The 20386-nt window shown below is 36.7% G+C and overlaps 1 protein-coding gene across 1 annotated transcript in view; it reads left to right on the forward strand.

The window, feature by feature from the left end:
- LOC107741092 (5-hydroxytryptamine receptor 4-like) overlaps positions 1-20386 on the forward strand; it is a 125225-nt gene that overhangs the window by 47629 nt on the left and 57210 nt on the right. Inside the window, exon 6 of the mRNA XM_016553685.1 lies at positions 14271-14424. Coding sequence (XP_016409171.1) covers positions 14271-14424 — 154 coding nt within the window. The remainder of the gene's footprint in view (positions 1-14270; positions 14425-20386) is intronic.

Consider the following 20386-nt stretch of genomic DNA (forward strand, 5'->3'; position numbering starts at 1 on the left):
AATACACGATGAAAATATAATATAAAAATTACCAACATGTCTAAACATTTGTTTAAAATATATATTTTTTATTTATTTATTTAATTATTTTAATTTTTTGTATATATTAAAATATATACTGTACCTTTATTTAGAAAAGGTGTCCTCTGCAAGGGATCGGTATTTGATAGCCCAGAAAAGATAAAAAATCTCAGTTGAAGCAGATGTTTTTATGCAAAGCAACTTCCCTGAAAATCCCCTGGAGCAGCCAGAGGTTAATTGCTTTACTCAAGGGCACAGTGGTGACAATATGGATAAACAATTCTTATGTTCAGTTTTGCATATGTTTATGACTGACAATGCACAAAAGGCTGTAGGTTTCATGAACGATTGTTGCTCCTTGTGAAACGTTAAGGTTGTTTGTTAAAGTGTCTGTAATTCCACCCATTTGTTGCTTTTAAAGAATTACTGTAATAACCGCAAGAACAAACAACAAAGAAATACAGAAACCCCAAGAGGAACCGTTTTCATTAAACCTGCCATGTTTTTCTTAGTCTGAGCTTATCTTTTTTCTGCATGTAACTTTAATGGATAATTCATCTAAACGTCTCTAGGTTACGTATGTAACCATGGTTCCCCGAAGGGAATGAGACGCTGCGTCAAACGCTTTGGGAACGCCCTCGGCGAGACACCGTACTGAAGCCTGTGTGAAATCAGTCCAATAGCGAAGCGAGACGTCACGAGCGGGGTGACGTAAGCAGAAAGCAACTTCCCTGAAAATCCCCTGGAGCAGCCAGAGGTTAATTGCTTTACTCAAGGGCACAGTGGTGACAATATGGATAAACAATTCTTATGTTCAGTTTTGCATATGTTTATGACTGACAATGCACAAAAGGCTGTAGGTTTCATGAACGATTGTTGCTCCTTGTGAAACGTTAAGGTTGTTTGTTAAAGTATCTGTAATTCCACCCATTTGTTGCTTTTAAAGAATTACTGTAATAACCGCAAGAACAAACAACAAAGAAATACAGAAACCCCAAGAGGAACCGTTTTCATTAAACCTGCCATGTTTTTCTTAGTCTGAGCTTATCTTTTTTCTGCGTGTAACTTTAATGGATAATTCATCTAAACTCTGTGAATGGGCATTCAACTGTAATCCGTTTCATGCTTTGACATTCTATTTAGTTTCTGGCCTCGTTCCCGTCGGAAGCAAACACTCCATCGTGAATAATAAAAGGAGAAAATAAAGAGGTACTCAAACGCGGTTTAGTATCTCAAGCGTCTTGTGTGACACTGGCACATTGTGAAGCTACTCCACTTAGCAGTTCAATAAAGCACTAAGTCTTAGTTAGCACTTCCCTCTGGCGTGAACCACCCTTTCAGCTCTGGCCCTTTACCCCAGAGTGATGCATTAGACCTCAGCTCTGATATTCAGGGTGAGCTTTGAGTGCTCAGCTGCTTCCCTGGTTTACGTCACTCGGCCCCTGAAGTCACACGGGCCGCCTTCCAGTGCCTCGCTTGTTAAAGGGGGCATGAGGGCAAAGCGAGAGGAGGGGACTTGCTCTTTCTTCATTTGACGTGTACCTCTCTCTCTCTCTCTGTTCTTTACTCTGGCCTATGTTTCCACTGACTTGAGTTGAATAATGATGTAACAATCTATGTTGCTACATAGCCTGCCTACAAACAAACATACGGTGTTGCAGTCTGTACATACTAGTCTTAGCTTCTATTTCTTCTAGTAGCTGTCTTAAGGCATCATGAGCTGCATTTGATGCAATGGTCATTATGTAAAAAGTTATTTAAAGGGACAGTTCACCCAGAAATGAAAGTTCAGTCATTTACCCACACTCAAGTTGTTAGCCTTTTAAATATAAATCAAATCAATCATGGCAATCAATTTACATATGTGACCCTGGAGCACAAAACCAGTATTAAGTCGCTGGGGTATATTTGTAGCAATAGCCAAAAATACATTGTATGGGTCAAAATTATTGATTTTTCTTTTATGCCAAAAATCATTAGGATATTAAGCAAAGATCATGTTCCATGAAGATATTTTGTAAATGTCCTACTGTAAATATATTAAAACTTAATTTTTGATTAGTAATATGCATTGCTAAGAACTTAATTTGGACAACTTTAAAGGCGATTTTCTCAGTATTTAGATTTTTTTTGCACCCTCAGATTCCAGATTTTCAAATAGTTGTATATCAGCTAAATATTGTCCTATCCTAACAAACCATACATAAATGGAAAGCTTATTTATTCAGCTTTCAGATGTTGTATAAATCTCAGTTTCGAAAAATTGACCCTTATGACTGGTTTTGTGGTTCAGGGTCACATATAAGATTCCTTGAGAAAAACAAGAACACTTTAACATTTTTTAAAGAGTGCTACAGAAATAATACACTGTAAAGGATCATACATGTACAGGTAATGTTTTTGGGCACTTATTTGCATGTTAAGTGCAATTAAATGAACATTTATAGTAGTTTAAATTTATATTGAATGCAGTTAGCTGAACTTAATACTATAAAAATTCCACCTACTTCAGCTTAAAAATTTAAGTTCAACCAAACTGGCTGGGCAAGTTATTACAACTTAAATTATATTTACTTAAATACTTGACTTTAACGTTTAGTTGAACTTAAACAAATTAAGTTGAAATTGGTTAAATTAATTTGATGAGTTGAAGTAAGGAAAAACATACGCTGACATGACGTTACACAGCATAGAGTGCATTTTTGAGCCAATAGAGTACAGCTCATATATGTAATTTCATATTTATGTTACATGGTTTATTTATGTTGAAATATGCTACTGAATGTACAGACAAAAAATATGGTAAACTAAAATATACTTTCATGTCATTTCTACTGAACATTGTGTGTCATGTATTTTTAAATATATTGTTACATGTCTGGAATGATGAAGCTGCAATTTAGTACTTTAGTGTAATACTGAATAACACACTACAGTTAAAATTATAATCAATTATAAAAAAAAAATATTTAAAATGTACTGTACTTTTTAATTTAACATTATTATAGTGCCCTTTTATTAATTGTAATTACATTAGAATTATATTATCTGCAAGTACAGTTTTTAAGATTTGAAGTACAAGTGCACATTCAGTGCACTTCTTTTTCACAAGAGATATTTCAGCCATCATATAATGCGACATGCAGAAATGTGGGGGATTGTATGTAGTCGACTTCCAAGTCAGAGCTCCTGAATGGAACACTTCCCGATCGGGCAAAAGGAGAAACTTAGCAGAACGTCCAAGCTGTTCTCTTCCCTATACTGAAAATAGAGGTGACCAGGGTTTGTCAATCTCTGAAAACAGTCCAAAAACACCATAAACACATCAAAGTAACTTGTGCAGTATATCCTAAGTCGTATGAAGTGATTTGTGTGAAGTTTATTTCCAAAAAAATGCTTGTTTTGAAACACTTTCATTAAATGTATTTTGTTTTCCACAGAAGACGGTCTTTTAAAAAAGTAAATGATGAGAAGAAATTATTTTATACCTTATTAAACCCATTAATAGCCTTGATTTTTTTTTTTACTAGATTGTATGAGGGCTGTAAAAATAAAAAAAATCATAGGAAGAGATTTTTATGCTACTCTGTTCATTATCTATTTCTGTTCATCTTGTCTTTCCTGTTACTATTTATCACATCTTGAATTCACGCTTCACCTGGCATCTACTCCCGTGCTGCGTGTGATTTTCACAAGAACAGTAATGTTTTCCTGAGTGCGAAGGAATGAAGAGGATCCAGTCGACTCGGCTACACTTATTACAATCATGAATCTCGTGCAAGGGAAATGGCGCCCATTCCAGCTATTTCACAAGTCATCTGCCCTTCTGAGTTTTGACAATGAGGCTGGCCGCGTGTCCTTCAGGCGCTCACTTAGCATACACAGCAATAATAGCCATGTCATCTCAATTTAGACTGTGTGAAATGCGCTCCGCCTTGTTCTTAAAAGCTGTTTTCTCCCATGTAATTCTTCTTCAGCCTTCGGGTTAGTAGCAGTCTCTTCTCATTTCTCACACAAACCTCACGCGCCGAGCAGCATGTGTTTAGAGTCTGCGATACGGCACGAGTCTCACTGTTGATTTTAATGCTTAATTTAGTGCTCTCCATTATGCCTCCACTCATCTGACTCATTCCGGTTGAATACTAATTGTAGGTGCTTGTTAGCTGTGTTATTTGTGCGTCACGAGCCGCCACTTACATATGTTTTAGAAACTTCCATAGTTCTTCTTGATAATTGCTGTGTGTATCAGCAGGTGAGAAATTCATTGTAGTCTTCTGGGTGACTTGTGCAATATACATGATAAGCAAGGTCATATACTTTATGCCGTTATAAATAGGTGCAGGGAATACAGCATGCACAAAGCTGTCCCAAAGGTTTTGCGCTTACATTGTGCTTACATCAGAGTAAGCCATGCAGAAAATGACACACACTGGAGTCATAGCACAAAACACAGTGTCAGCCTGCCACAATGGCAAAAATCATTGTTCTCATTATCATTAACTTTGCCTTGTGGCATAAAGTTACCTGAGAAGCAAAACAGCAGCTGATATTAAAGAGATATTTCATGCAAAAATGGAAATATTCCTTATTTTATATGTAAATGTGTCTTCTGATGACAGTATTTTCATTCCTGGTTGAAATTTATCTTCACAGAATGCATATATAACATTGTATGTCTTGTTACATTTGTAGGTTTTAATTGAATTTTCAATTCATTTTTCATTTGCAAGAATAATCCATGGCTATGTGCAATAAATGATTGCACGGTGTCAAGGGTGTAGGTTTGATTCGGGCATTGGTGGGGACATAACAGCAGACAACAGACATTTAATTGTTTGATCAAAATTATTGCTAGGGACAATTTAGTGGTCGCTGGATATTGGTAGGGACATCTCATAGCTTCCCTACTAAATTCTATACACCCTTGAAAATCATAACAAGTGATGTCTGACATTGGAATCTATAGTTCTCTCCTTAAATATGAAGAGGTCAAACAACAGATTAATGGACACATTCCAGCCAATCAGAATCAAGAATTTAGACCAACCGTGGTATAATCTATTTTGACATGTCTATTTAGACATCTGTTAATGAATCCTGGTAACTGAATCTTTCTCAAATCTTGTCAGTAGTTAACATTGTAATTAATGTTAACCAATAGCTAAATATTGTAGCTATTTAGGCACACATTTGTTGGGATTTGTCAGATCAATGCGTTGCTTGGCGGCGATCTGGCTTGTTTTCGCTGATTGAAATCAATGACTACGCATACATGGTGTAATGACTTTGTTACTTAATTGTAGGGAATTAATTATTATTAATTCATTCAGGTTTTGAAAGGACTCGGATCTGAAAAATTCGAGGTCCACCTGATTAAACTGATTTCAAATTTGTTATTTTACACTTTAAATCAACGGCCGTCCAGCGAGCGAGGACCTCAGTGTATTTTAACAACTTAAATCTTTGTATTTCCCTGGCCACGGTCAACACAATTATGATAATTTGTAAGCTATTATAGTAATTATTATGAGTAAGCTACGAGCTAGGCAGCAAGCAAGGGATCTTTTTGGCAACAGTTTTAACCTTGAAATTATATGACACCAACAATGATTCTTTATAAATTGGTTTCTATACATTCGCGATCACGAGGTATTTTCAGTTGTAGTCCTGATACCAAAAGAGCTCAGTGTTATCTCTTGATTGGATTAGTCTTTATGTGCTGGGGGCGATTAGCAAACCTCATGATGGCTGATCGGGGCATAATAGTAATGTCCGTATATGATAGAAATCCCTACAATGGACATCAGTAATCTAATTATTTACCTAATTATTTACCTTATTCTAGGTAATAAGACAGAATTTCACGTAGAAACATATAGTTCGTCTTCGTTATGATGCCATATATAGTTTTGGGTGTTTCATTTTAATTGTACGAAAGCTTCAAGTTAATTATTTGTCATGCTATATGTGCAAACATACAAGGGCGTTGTTGAAGCCATGCTTTTTCGTTTGCCGTCAAACGGTTGACCACTGGCGTGTGTGTATCCTGTCGCAAAATGCGACTGCACGACGGTAATAATGTGATTAAGGTGTGTATATGTCTATACTGCATGACTTAAGCCGCATTAAGGTAATCAAAAATCTCTGTTTACATGGTAGATTTCTAATCAGAGTATTGTCTTAGTCATGTTAAAATCGGAATATTGTTGTCTATGTAAACGTACTGAATGTTGAAATGTAACTGAAATGCAATTGTCGAGTTTTGGAATGTCTGAGAAGTGCCGTACTATCATCTGGTGACTGTCAGCATTGGTTTGCATAAATCTTGCATAATAACAGCCCAGGTAATGTGCTGCCAATTATGTTATGCAATAAAGGTTACAGCAATAAATGATATTTATTGTTTTGACAGTGAACGTCACTACTGGGATGCGTCTTGAGACTGAACTTGACCTTCAACCCTCCTTATCCTGGTCCAAAAGCCTCTTTTAAAGTTTTTGCCAGTAATTTAATCCTCCACAATTGACCTATCGGTAAGCCCCGCCCCCCTTAAATATGCCATGGAGGGATATATAAAAGGTATATTAAAATAAATATGTAAAAATACAGATCACAATGCAAACGGGAGAATTATGTTACGGTTCTCACGATCGCAATGACAACATCCCGGATCAACACCATGCATATACCACAGAGTAAGATTAAATTAATTTACATTTAACCAGATTAATATGGAGGCACTCTAATATAGACCTTCGTTTATGTGTTTTTGACTTTCACTGCACAGGACATGACGTGAGAACTGTTCGCTATTTAGGTTTGTACGTTAGCATGGACTCACTAACTTTAACGCTAACGTTAGCTAGTTTTAGCCAGAGATACCTTGCTGAAGCACAAGATGTCATTAATGTTCTGCTTGAGCAGATGAAAAGTGTAACTTAATGAGAGTATGACAACCAGAAAATGAACGTTTTCGTCTTCATTGTGATTGGGGTTGAATGCTTAGGGACATTTTGCTCTGTTATGGATGGATTTAGGAAATGGAATAAATAAATTACATTGCCTATCCTCTCAGGATAAATGGAATTAGTGTTACAAGTACCCTAGGCACGTCGTTTTTCCATTTTTGTAGCATAAACACCATTAAACCGATGCAAGCTTCGGATCTCCCAATGTTTCTCTATGGCGCTGAAACCTAAAGATGTCCGAGTTCCGCTCCCCGTGCAACTGATACTTGACTGCCATTGGCTCATCTGCGTTCGAGGGGAGGAGCTTACCGATACGTCAGTTGACTGCATTGAGGCCACTAGAATCAATACATGAATCAATCAATTCACAACTCACCAAAAAAGAAATTTAATCTTGCTAAACATGTAGTTTCACTTGTAAATGTCACTGTTACAGAATTAAAATGGGTTGCGAATGCATTTTCATGTTGACATTGGATGTATTTGCAACAAGTCGTAGTTGCAATGCCTTTTAAGTTATTTTTACTCAAAAACAACAGACGTACTTTGAAAATGGGATTCATTTCAGTGTAAAAGTATGGTTCTGTAGTTTTTAGTGTAGTATGTACTGACAACATTCCAGTAAGCAGACAAAATCCTCTGCAACTTCCGTCACAGAGCCTTTGACCTGGCAAGAAAATGTCTGCAAGTTGTAAATTGATCTAGGAGCTTTTGCTGTCACGACTATTTGCAGACTTCAGCAGCATGGAAGAAAGAGACCCAGATGGCACTACAGAAATGAAATGTGGAATGCTGCACCTGATCAGTCTCCACACAGAGAACAAAAGAGCAACAGGGGAGCTGTCAGGAAGTCTTTCAGCGGCGGTTACGAAATGCCGTAGACTGCAGCGCAGTGGGACTACAGTGTTATTCCTCATTAGGCTGATGCATTATTGTAAGATTTCATTCGAGGTCGTAATCATTTAAATACAAATGCACCCTTTAGTATGTGTCATTTTTATTGGCAAAACAGCATGAGTGGGATACTTTCCCCTTGTATCGCAGCTTCCATTTTTAGTACGAAGAACTTTGCACTTTTCTGTCCTAAACTTTATATGACAACGATAAAGGTTGTGTGTTTTCCAGACTTGTTTTACTGCCAGCAAGAATCTTTTTCAATCTGTATGGACGTCACATGGGCTTTATGTCCAGAATACTAGATCTCTAGAACTACTTTGACACCCTAGAGTCTTTGTATGAGTAATTTATAAACTTTATAAAACCCACTAAAAATAGCCACACTTCTCTCACTTCTCTGATGCATTCATATTCCTCCATTTATGAATGAAGCTTGAATCTTGAAAGAGCCACAGAGAGGGAAACGGTCAGCAGATGCATGAGCCTGAGAAAGCAGTGATATAGGTGGCTCTCACTCATGAGTCATTAGAAGTGTGTCTGTCCGTTCAGCCCAGACGTTTGCTTTTCATTTGGCTGGAGGTTAATTTCTCCACATCACACGCTTGTCCGATGCCAGCCAAGCTTGGAATTGGATTTTCACGCATGCTATTTCCCCCACGGGCCTGGTCCCTCAGGGAAACCCGTTTGCATGACTGATCGTTCATACATGCTTCGGGAGTGCAGAAACTCATGGAGATTGTGGATTCTGATCACAGGTCTGATTTCGTGTCTCTGATCAAATATAAAACCAGTGGGCACCATATGGACAGTGCTTCAGTGCTTCTTGAAATTCAGTGTGTTTTCAGAGGAAAGCCATACGGTGACCTGATGGGACAGGTGATCGATAATTCATCGTGTCATGTTTTTTTTTTTTTTATTGAAGTACCTAAAAATTTGAACTCTGTGATTACAGAAAATCACATATATGACCAATGAGACGAAGATTTCTGGGCTTTTGGGCTTTTCATAACATGCTGTTTCAGGCTCTTGAAATGAAAACATCCAAAATGCACTTTTAAGTGTTTATTTTTATCTGTCTGGATCTGTAGATTGCATTTACAATGCACATATTAAAAGGCTGTTTCCTCAAAATGATTTTTTTTTCTCTTGCACTGAGCCAGAAATCTCCATTTCACTTGTACATACATGCACCAGACTTTGCCGTTTCATTCCTATGTATATTATGAATGCTTTTACAGAGATTTTTTATAGACAGGTTTTTATCATTCGCCTGATTTTATACAACATTTTAATCTTAAAAACATGGTGAAGAATTACTGATAGTTGGGTAATTTTTCATTAGCATTACTATTTTTTTTATTATTTTATTTGACTTTATTATTATATTTTTTCATATAGGGAATGCATATGATTTACCAAGTGGCTACATATTGTAATTAATAATGTCATTTGTGTGATTACTTAATTGTCTCACACTGTTTTTTATGTTATTGTCTGGTTAAATAAAAAATAAAAGAATAAAATCAAAACTAGGGTTTTTTCTCGCTGTTAACAGTATTTATGGAGTGACAAAAATTCATATCCAAAATCCCCTCTGTGAAAACCTTTGACTCTAATATATCAGCAAATGAAACAAGAATTTTGAACCTGTCTATATGTAGTGTTCAGATTTCTGTTCTGTAAATGTATGCAAATGAATGCACATCTAATTAGATAATGCATCAATTGCATATTCAAACAACATTTCACAAAACTTGTAATACAACGTTTGATTGCAATTCTTAACATAAGCAATCAACTGCAGAAGTATGGTGATATCTGTTAATTTTTTTGCCATATTCACCCAGGGTGTTTTGTTGTATTGGTACATTTGATCATATCTTTGAATCTTACTGTGTAGTTGAACGTTTATTTTATTAAAATAAAGGTTGTTCTTCCCTTGCCTCAGGCACCGTGTGAGTCAGAGCCGATACTCTTCATTGGAACTGTAATGTTGTCTCAAGCCCGCCTGCTTTTTTTCCACTGCGATTGCTTTCATCCCTTTAGATAGCGCTTACAGGTGCCACGGTAAGAAATCAATACGCTGGTTGAGCACGTACACAGAAGTGGCTCTGTGACATCCATCTTTGACAGGGCTGTGGTTGGCATAAGCACCAATAGACCATGGCTGACAGTCAGCCCAAGAATCGCAAGTCTTACAGTCAGAATTCTTCACAGCAGACTGGATGTAGGTGTGAAAGTCCGAGCGGTGGTAATTTGTTTATCACTCGCTTATATCAGCCAGAGATGCGCATTAAAATATAAGGGCCAAATCCCTGAGGACATCTTGGGCATGTGATGATTTTAATGAGCATCTTACGTATTGCTCTTTATGCACTAATGCAATTGCTGTAATTGTGCCACCTCATTTTAATTATGTTTCGTTTTATTAACACTGCATCCAGAACAATGAGAAGCATTAAGCCCCTTATGCTTATGTGTAGCCTTAGTTATGCTGTCCCAATTCAGCTGTTTAGAGAAATGGGAATACTCTTAAGAGAGTGCATGAATTCATTGTGGGCCAAATTGATCCAATTCAAAACAGGCACTATGTATTTAAACGAAAAAAGCTGGTGTGTACAACCTTCAAAATCAGACGTGTTGGGTAAAGTTGCAGAACAATAAAAAAACAGTGAACTGCCCTACCATTCAAAACGTTGTGGTTGGAAATTTATTTATTTTTTAAATTAATAATTTTATTTGGTAAGGAATGCATTAAAATTATCAAAGCTGACAGTAAAGACATTTATAATGATACATACATTTCAATTCAATGAAACACTGTTCTTATAAATGTTCTATTCATTAACAAATCCTGAAAAAAATGATCATGATTTCTACAAAAATATTAAGCAGCTGTTTTCAATATTAATAATAACCAGAAATGTTTCTTGAGCAGCAAATCAGCATATTAGAATGATTTTTTGAAGGATCATGTGACACTGAAGACTGGCGTAATGATGCTGAAAATTCAGCTTTGATCACAGGAATAAATTACATTTTAACATACATTCAAATAGAAAACAGTTATTTTAAATTGTAATAATATTTCACAATATTACTGTTGACTTCTTTAAAAAAACATTAAAAAATCTTGCCGACCCCAAACTTTTGAACCGTAAAACATAGATCCTTAAAACTTATTTAACTGACCCAACTCTAAAAAATGAGCAAATGTGCAATTCTGAAAGAGTCCAGTGCTGGATTGCAGCAGAGAGTCGTCTGACACAAGCTGGGAATGATTTAAGACTGTGAGTAATGCTTGCTCAGTGCTTCAGACCCGCTAACAAATACTTCCTCTCTCTGCTGCAAACCTCCTAAGCCCTAACCTTTCCAAATTTGTTACAGAAGAATGATATGTGAGTCCCATTCAAACGCCCCCAGATAAAGAGTCAATAAATTGCATCAGGACGTTATTTGGGGACCTAACGTAGGCATTTTAGTGGAGTTATGTTGTCAATTAGACACAACAGATGACTCAGAACACCTGTTGTGTTTCCAGCAAGGTGAATTGTGTCATTTTTGCACCACCAAATGGAATTATAAAAACAGGATTCCAGAATTTGGACGTGCATTGATGCCTTCAAGCACAGTAAAACCCAAACTCTGACCTGTAGGGGCAGAGGCCATATTGACACATGGGGTTAGAGCATGTTGTAGCTCTAAACATGCTGTGGTGAACACATGGTTGGGTTAGCAGACTCTATGGCCGGAGGCATGCATGTAAACAGGAACCTCGACACACACAGACTGAAGCTTTGACACATCTGGGTTAAAGAGAGAGAAAAGGAGAGACCTGTCCCGTTCAGTTGAAGGAATTGTGAGTAAAGTCTGTCCTCTGTGGCTTTTTCTCTGAGTCTTCGAGATAGCAGACCTCTCCAAACACGCATCCTTGACAGCCACAAGGCACAAAATGTTCATCTGAGGCTCAGCTCACGACATGCAGTAGATGGCAAAGTGTGAGGCTTCGAACGTGATGGGAAGTGAAGGGCGAAAGGTTGTGTAACGGGTAAAGACCTTTCGGGGCATGGTCCTTAAATCTTCAGTTCTTCAACAAGTCAGAGACTGTTTCTATCAAGCAAAAATAGTTTAACTTTTGAGTTTTTTTGTTTTAGTAGTTGGTAACTATTTATAGCAGTACCCTTATACCCTTTATAGCAGGGCTTTTGTTGTGCAGTTACTTTTTTTATGCACACTTATGACACTTTTGCAAGTCACCAAGTTATATATATAAGTGCAGGTCAAGGATTCACTTAAATTTTCACCTTGATTTTTCCTCTCTCAAACTGAGAGTAGTCTTTGTTAACTGAGAGCCATTTATTTAACAGTCACAAGTTTTCTTTTTTTTTAACCCTATTTAAGGTTTTGTACAGAGACCAGTCAACCTACGGTATTGCTTGGGGAAAAAATGGTAATAGAGCTGTGTGAATATTTTTTTTTAATAATATTCCTTCTCATAGACTATACTACGGTGGCCGAGAAGTGCAAAACAAATTACAATTCTGAAAACAAAATAACAAATTACAAACGCAAATGCAAGTCTAAAAAACTAAATAACATTTCAGAAAACATTATAACAAGTCAGAAAACACAATGACAAATTCGAAAACAAAATAACAAGTCAAAAAACACAACGACAAATCAAGTTAAAAGTGGCTGTAAAACATCAGCTTCAGTGGCGCAGCTGGATAAGTGCGTGTCGTTGACTTTTTGAAGCGATCGACCAGGGTTCGATCCCGCCTTTTGCCAAACTTTTTTTTTCTCCCATTTCAAATCTCGTATCACATCGTAAAGGCATTTATTTTCAATAAAAATTAAGGAAATAATCAAAAATAAAGTATCGGGTAGGGGGGTAGGGTTAGGGTAGGTGTAGGGAGGGCTTTATTGTACCAATAAGGTGGCATCCATTTAATAATTAAAATTAAAATTATAATTTACACTCAATACGTTATTATTGCATACTACAATACTGAAGTGCAGATAATTGCCACTATTTGCAACAAGTAGTATACTTGATAGAGGAAATCCTGCTATTTTAACATAGAGTAAATAGACGTTGATTGACAGATGTCTCGTCCAGTCAGCGGTGAGTAATCCCAAACCAATGGCGCTGTCTCAAACTATACCTACCTCTTCCGGTTTGTCTGATTTGTTGTTGTGTTTTCTGAATTGTTATTTTGTTTTTTAGACTTGCATTTGCGTTTGTAATTTGTTATTTTGTTTTCAGAATTGTGATTTGTTTTGCACTTCTCGGCAACCGTACTATACAGCATACACTATTATTTAGAAGTGTACATTCAGTACGATTTAAAAAAATATATATATATACTTTTATTCCGCAAAGAATGGATTAAATTGATAAAAAGTGTCAGTAAAGACATTTATAATATATAAAGATTTAGATTTCAAATAAATTCTGTACATGTCTGGTTATGCTGGTGTGATACCAGGACTCTGTGGTAGCTCAGAATGCTATAGTTAAAGGTATGCATTTTGCAACTTTTCTGACTATACTAAAGCATATATATATATATATACCATATGTTTGCAGATATTCAGGAAACATGCTAAGTTCACATACTTGTTTCTCTGAAAATCAGTGCTACAGCCAGTTATCCTACTTTGGAATGTGCGTTCCGTGTCGGGATGTCTGTTTTTGTTTTGGTCTGTGTGACTCCGCCAGTTGGTGGAAAACACAGTGTATTGCAGCCATGGAAGCCAGCAAACGAACGAAAGCCTCGGCGTCCATCTAAAAAGCTCTATGACCAGAGGAATATTAAAACGCGGATAAATCAACTCATTAACTTACAGTGTAAGGCTTGTTGCCTTCCATTGTCAGTTGCAGTCGTGTCCTCAATCTGGCAACCCGCGTGAGCGTCGAGTCTGAGGAGGAGAGACCAGAGAAACAACGCTCTCCAATATTTTGAATTTGGACTGCATTATACATTTCAGCTACTAGCTGTCATTCTTACACACTGCACCTTTAGACAACCTTGAGCTGATTAGAAAAGCAGATCAGAAAGGTTAAAAAGCTCTAGCAGCTTGACAGAATGTGTTTTTTCTGAGTCTTCCAGATGCTTGAATAGGTTGACATTTTGTCAGTCAGGGCCACTGACAGGTCATCATCCTTCAGGTTTTTCAAGGTTGTTGTCTTTCACATGCATATTGAAAATGCATTTTCCAAGAAAATGTATACCTGTGGTTGCGCATTAATATTTTTAGCCACATGTATGTGCAATTAACAGTGTTTATATACAGTTATTTCATCTTAATTATTTTGTATGTACTATATGGCTGGAGAAATAAAGATTATTCAACATGCTGTTTCTTTACCTTTTCTTCCAGGTACTATGCCATCTGTTGCCAGCCGCTGGTTTACAGGAATAAGATGACACCATTGAGAGTGGCTCTAATGATCGGAGGATGCTGGATAATCCCAACCGTTATTTCCTTCCTACCCATAATGCAAGGCTGGAACAGTATTGGAATAAATGATTTGGTGAGTCACATCCATCAGATGGTCGACTGTGCTGATAAGGTTTGCGAAGGCAGTCTGACTTTGTTTCTTGTAATAATGATGTTTCTTTGATTCTCTCACCTTGCAATCAGGGCAAGCATAGATTATTAAGATGCTCTATAAAATGTGCAGGGAGTGATTATGAGGGAAACCTGTGACGCATGCAAAGTATTTTTCAGGCATCTCCTCCGCTTTCTATGCATTTTACAAAAGGCAATTATGCATCCATGCATAGAAGCCAAGCTTCTGTGCATGTTTCTAAGAAAGCAATTGCAGTATGTAAAGACCAGCTTTGAGGGGTGGGATGATTGAAGAGAAAATTAAATGCCACAGCCTCAGGTAGGGAACTTAATCCATTACTTACCAGTAAACAAACAAAAATGTCCCTGGGTGAAGACTGATGCACCATAATTAAGTCACGCTGGAGAAAGGAAATGTTTTTCTCTATGGTTTCCTCGTGCTTGAACAATGTAATGTTTCATGAGTTTCATGTGACACCATTTCTGTTTTCAGTCTTTGGTAACTGACCAGATATATCTAATACATCTAATACATACAATTAAACTGAGCACAAAGTTAAAATAAATTGATGTGGCTACACAATTAATTTAAATAAAACTGAAATCGTGATATAGCACCTAAATGTGGCTTGGATTACAGTAAACGCTGCATATCACAAACTCATTTAACATACATTTTGGGGAAATATTGTATGCTATGTTCACTTTATTTACTCGTTTGAACCATTTTCATCCTTTTACAGCATTTAACCAGTAGCTATTCCACTAAAATAACAACACGAAGATTTAAACATTTGAAAATTGAGAATTTAAGACATAATAATAGCATTGTCATTTGCAGTGTAAAATAAAACAATTATTATGCCTGTAATTATCAAATACTAATTTTTTTATTTTACAGAGCAATTATGATAAAAGCACCATAAAAGCACCATAAAAGCGCCGATGGGAGGGGAAAATTCGGTGGGGTAATTTACTAACTGTCAGACTTTTGTACCTGTTTTGCCCCCGTAGTCCTTCCTGTCTTTCCTTATTTGGTCATTTTCCTGTCCTCGTTTAGTCTGATTGTCTTATGTGAGCCACCTGTGTATCTCCAGTTATCCCTAGCATTTAAGCTCCTGTCTTTGCGTTTCTCCTCTGTCGGGTCTACTTCGTCTGTACATGTGTCATTCTTCGCTCCTGTGTTGGATTATCCCAGTGTTTCGTGAATTAAAAAGACTGTTTACTATACTCCTTGTCTCCATCGTTCCCCAGACGGGAACCGCGGGACCCAACCAGATTTTTTGCGCCGTGGGATTAAATTCCCGAATAAAACGCGGTAGCGGTCGGTAACTCATACCGACTCATGACTTGAATTCATATAAATTCAAGTTAAAGTCAATAAATTCTAAACTCTTGACAAGATAAATAAAATAACATACAATTTTGTGCAGACTACACTTTTATTTGTCAGCCTATCTCTCTTTCTTTCAGTAGCGGAAATTTAAATGTGAGATTCTGGAAAAGAGATCTAAATTTAGCGGAAACGGTCGGGTCGGGAAGAAAATTATTCTAAGCGGACAGTGGGTGAACAAAGAGTGAATATATACCGGGAGCGGGTGGGTGCGGAATAGAACCTTGCGGGAGCGGGACTAAAAAAACAGTCCCGCGCAGACCTCTACCTACGACAGTGTAAGCATGACAGAAGACCCGACCTAAAACAGTTTAAATTGCATGTTTCCCCTTCGTTTTGTTTCTCGTTTTTTTTCTCTGTGTTTTTGTTTCCGTGGTGTGCCCGAATGGATCCCCTCCTTCGCCCCGAATTCCTCCTCCACCTGCTGAAGCAGGGGGAGCGCTCGCTCGAGGACCATACCAAACTGTTTCTGGCCCTCGCCGAACTTAACAGCTACCCATACGACGCGCTCTCCGCGTTCTATGATGCCAGCCTGAACACCGCGTGCAGAGCGCCGTCGTCCGAAGATGGTCCTCGAGCAGAATTCGCCGCCTCTAAGCCCTGAATACCCGGAGACTCACAAATGCCCGGCCTGCCACCCGCTCCAGCCTCCTCCACCGCTGTCGTCTGGCAGCCCCTCTGCTCGCCCTCAGCCCTCCCCTGTCGGGTCTACTTCGTCTGTACATGTGTCATTCCTCGCGCCTGTGTTGGATTACCCCAGTGTTTCGTGAATTAAAAAGACTGTTTATTATACTCCTTGTCTCCATCATTCCTCAGACAGTGTTAGCGTGACACTAACAATGCGCACATTAAAGAACACAGACACAGCCAGATCGTTTCCATAATGACCAGGGCAATCTACCAAGAGCAGCGTAAATTACCGCCTGCTTTAAAACATGCTTTTTTGGGCATTAAATAATGGCACAAATACCAGCAATTTGATGAGCGCAAACATTAGTAAATCACGTTGCATGATTCATTTTAACACTCTCCTCCCATAAATTTTGCATCTGAAAGGTTAACTCCTTCAAAGGCATATTCAACAAGTCAGGCACAAAATTAACTGTCCACGTCTTTTCAGCACTAATTCTTTACTGCGCGTCTTTATTAAATCCTGCCAGTACTATTTTAACGCCAAAAGACGGTTTACGCAAGCTGTTAGTAAATCTGGCCCTTAATCTTAATTTTTCAAAAGCAATATAATATTACTACTACTAGTAGTTACATGTAACAGCATTGCTTAATTTAATTACAAAAAAGTAACTGTAATCAGTTATAGTTACAGAGAAAAAATGTGTAATTTATTTAGTTACTTGTTAAAATATGAATGATTACAAAGGGTTTTACATTTGAATATTTTCATGCACATACATGCGCACACACACACACACAATTTTAATTGATTTCTTTCCCAAATTGCATTGACTGCACCAATGTTTTAGGAGTTTAGGACACATGATTATTTGATAATTGTTTTATTTCCTTTCTGGATTTATGTATATGCTTGATTTTTTTAAGATTAACTGTTTCTTTCCAAGGCATTGTTAGATACCAGTGTTTCCTGTCGTAGCTATGCAAAGAATTTAAACAATTTCTTGTAATGATTTTAAATCTGCATTTAACCTCAGAACAACCTCAGAGTAAAAAGAGGTGCTGAAATCTGATTTTGTGGCGGCTGTGGTTTAAAATGAAATGATCATAATTTTAATTCAAGCGATGAAGGATTTGGAAAGTCTGACAGTACTCAGTGTTGAGTAATACTGTAAAGTTAACCCTGCCTGCTTTAAATGTTTGAACATAATTAACAGTTGAAAACATTTGTTAGAAATCTAGAAAAGTAATCAAATGTAATCAGTTACACTACTTTAATAAAGTAATTGAAATCGTTTCACAACTTATTACATTTTAAATAGGGTAACTTCTGTAACCTATTACATTTCCAAAGTAACCTTTCCAACACTACTACTAATAATAATAATACGAACTATGATATTTGTGCAGCCCTATATATATATATAATTTTAAAATATAAACAATAAAAATAAAACCCCTGCTAAAACCAATTAAATATTTTATCTTTACCTTTCAGGCCATATTTCAAGTAAATATTTGACATCTAAGGGATTCAACAAAGCTTGGGAAGCACTGAGCTAATATATCCAAAGAAATAATTGAGATTTGAAGTGGTTTTCTCTGTCTAAGTTTGTAGCTTCCTTCAAACTGAAATTTCAAGAAGAAGAAAAATATAAAAGAATGAATTAGTGTTCTATTTAAAGGAAATAGTTGGCTAGATGAATTAGTATTCCATTCAAAGTAAATAGCTGGCATTCTGCCGTCTGGTGTCTTTTGCATTGGTTCACAGGCATTACATTAATGGCTACCTATACTTCACATTTTCACAGATGTAAATGAGTCAAGCTTTCCGTTCCGCCAAAAGCTCTTCTCAAAGGAACTAATTAGCGGTTTGATATTGAATATCAATGATAGCATGGGCCAAAGTCCAGCTTATTAAAAAAAGTCTTATACTGATGTGAAATATGTTTGCTGTTCATGAGTTTTTTTATTATTGATAGTGTTGGTGTTGGGTTTCGAGCTTGGAGGGCTCAGCGTTATGATTTGAGAGTGTTGGGAGGAGCAGACAGGAGAGAGACGCAGATGAACTGTGATTAACAGCTCTCATCATGACACTTCCCTCTGTGGATCAAATCAGCACTAGGCTGTTTGTAAAAAAGAAAAAAAGTATTTGTGTATGTGTTTAATTTATTATTCTTACTGCTCTGGATCAGATAAAAAAGTATCTGTTAATTTCTCTCATCAAGCTCTCTTCACTTACAATGACTATTTAGTCTTAGCTATTGTTCATGTTAATTGTGGGGTTAACCACTGTTTTTCTAATGTATGTCACTAATTGCACATTCATTAAATACAATAACATTTCTAACTGGAACATAGTTTGATGGGATGACATTGTTCTCTGTGGTTTTTAATTGGCTTATCCAGCCAAAAATCACAACATATGTGAAGCATGCTTTTTATATAAAGATGTTTATATTTAAGATGTGCAAGTTTGGGGTCAGTAGAACTTATGTGTTTCTCTCATGCTCACTAAGGCTGCATTTATTTAATAAAAAAAATACAGAAAAAACAGTAATATTGTGAAATTTTATTACAATTTAAAATAACTGTTTGCTATTGTAATATATATTAAAATGTAATTTAATCCTGTGATGCAAACCTGAATTTTCAGCATCATTGCTCCAGTCTTCAGTGTCACATGATCCTTCAGAAGTCATTCTAATATGCTGATTTGCTGCTCTTCCACTTGTGCAATCAATTTAACTCATGCTTGCTTAATAAAAGTATAAAACTTGTTTCAAAAAATAAAAAAATAAATAAAAATCTTAGTGACCCCAAACGTTTTCTAAATCAAAGCTGCTACTTTTAAACAGCACTGTCTTTATGCTTTGCACTGTACAGTATGGATTACACAAAGACTGCAGAGCTGATAAAAGCAGATATATGCTAGAGACAGACAGACACTTTGACTTTGAACTGTCTGTTCACACTATATGGATTTAATGAGTTGAATGTGCATGTTACCAAAGAACAGTATTCAGCATGTACGAAGAGTGACAACTGCTGTGTAAATGTTGCCATAAAGATGACATTCATATAGAATTATAAGTAAAGGTCAAAGGTCATCACACATGATGGTTTAAATGTATCATCACACCCTGAATGACTTCAAAATCTTTCCACACTAGAGGACATCATGCATCAGAGGCTGAATTTAATGTGTAATTAATTTACTAGTTACAAACGTAATGCACTTAATATAGTGCCATACGTCACATGATTTGAATGTCAAGCATTTTTTATTAATATGAAGTGCTGAGGACTTAAATAGTGTATTTTGGGAGCAAGATATTTACAGACTCATGCCCTCTAGCCGAGGTCTCGTCCACACCTGAAGGTGCTTGTGTTTGACCAGATGAAGTATTGTGAGTAGTCACCTCTGCTCTTAAAACGTCTCCTCAAATGACTGTTCCTTGAAGCCAAAGACACACGGAGTTGAATATCAATGAACGGACACAGGGAGAAGCTGCTGAGCACTGAAAACTAGTGAAAGAACATCCTACACTTTTAAAAATGAAAGTTCTTTATTGGAATCTGTGGATAGAATCTTTAATATTCCATTTCACAAAAGGTTCTTTATGGTGGAAACCGGTTCTTTAGATTTTTTCAAGTCATCTTTATTTATATAATGCTTCATACAATTTGGAAACACCTTATTTTCAGTCCACTTTAGACATTCTACTAACTATAAGTAACTTTGTCAACTACATGTCAACTAAGTTATTATACTAACAGTCTAATAATACTCTAATGAGGGTTAGTTGACGTAGTTACTTATAGCAAAGTTACTTATAGTTAGAATGTCTAAAGTGGACTATCAGAATAAAGTGTAATCACGTTTTTTTATTGCGCATTC

This window comes from Sinocyclocheilus rhinocerous, unplaced genomic scaffold, assembly GCF_001515625.1.
Source record: "Sinocyclocheilus rhinocerous isolate Xijiao unplaced genomic scaffold, SAMN03320098_v1.1 scaffold44, whole genome shotgun sequence".
In the NCBI taxonomy this organism is placed as follows: Eukaryota; Metazoa; Chordata; class Actinopteri; order Cypriniformes; family Cyprinidae; genus Sinocyclocheilus; species Sinocyclocheilus rhinocerous.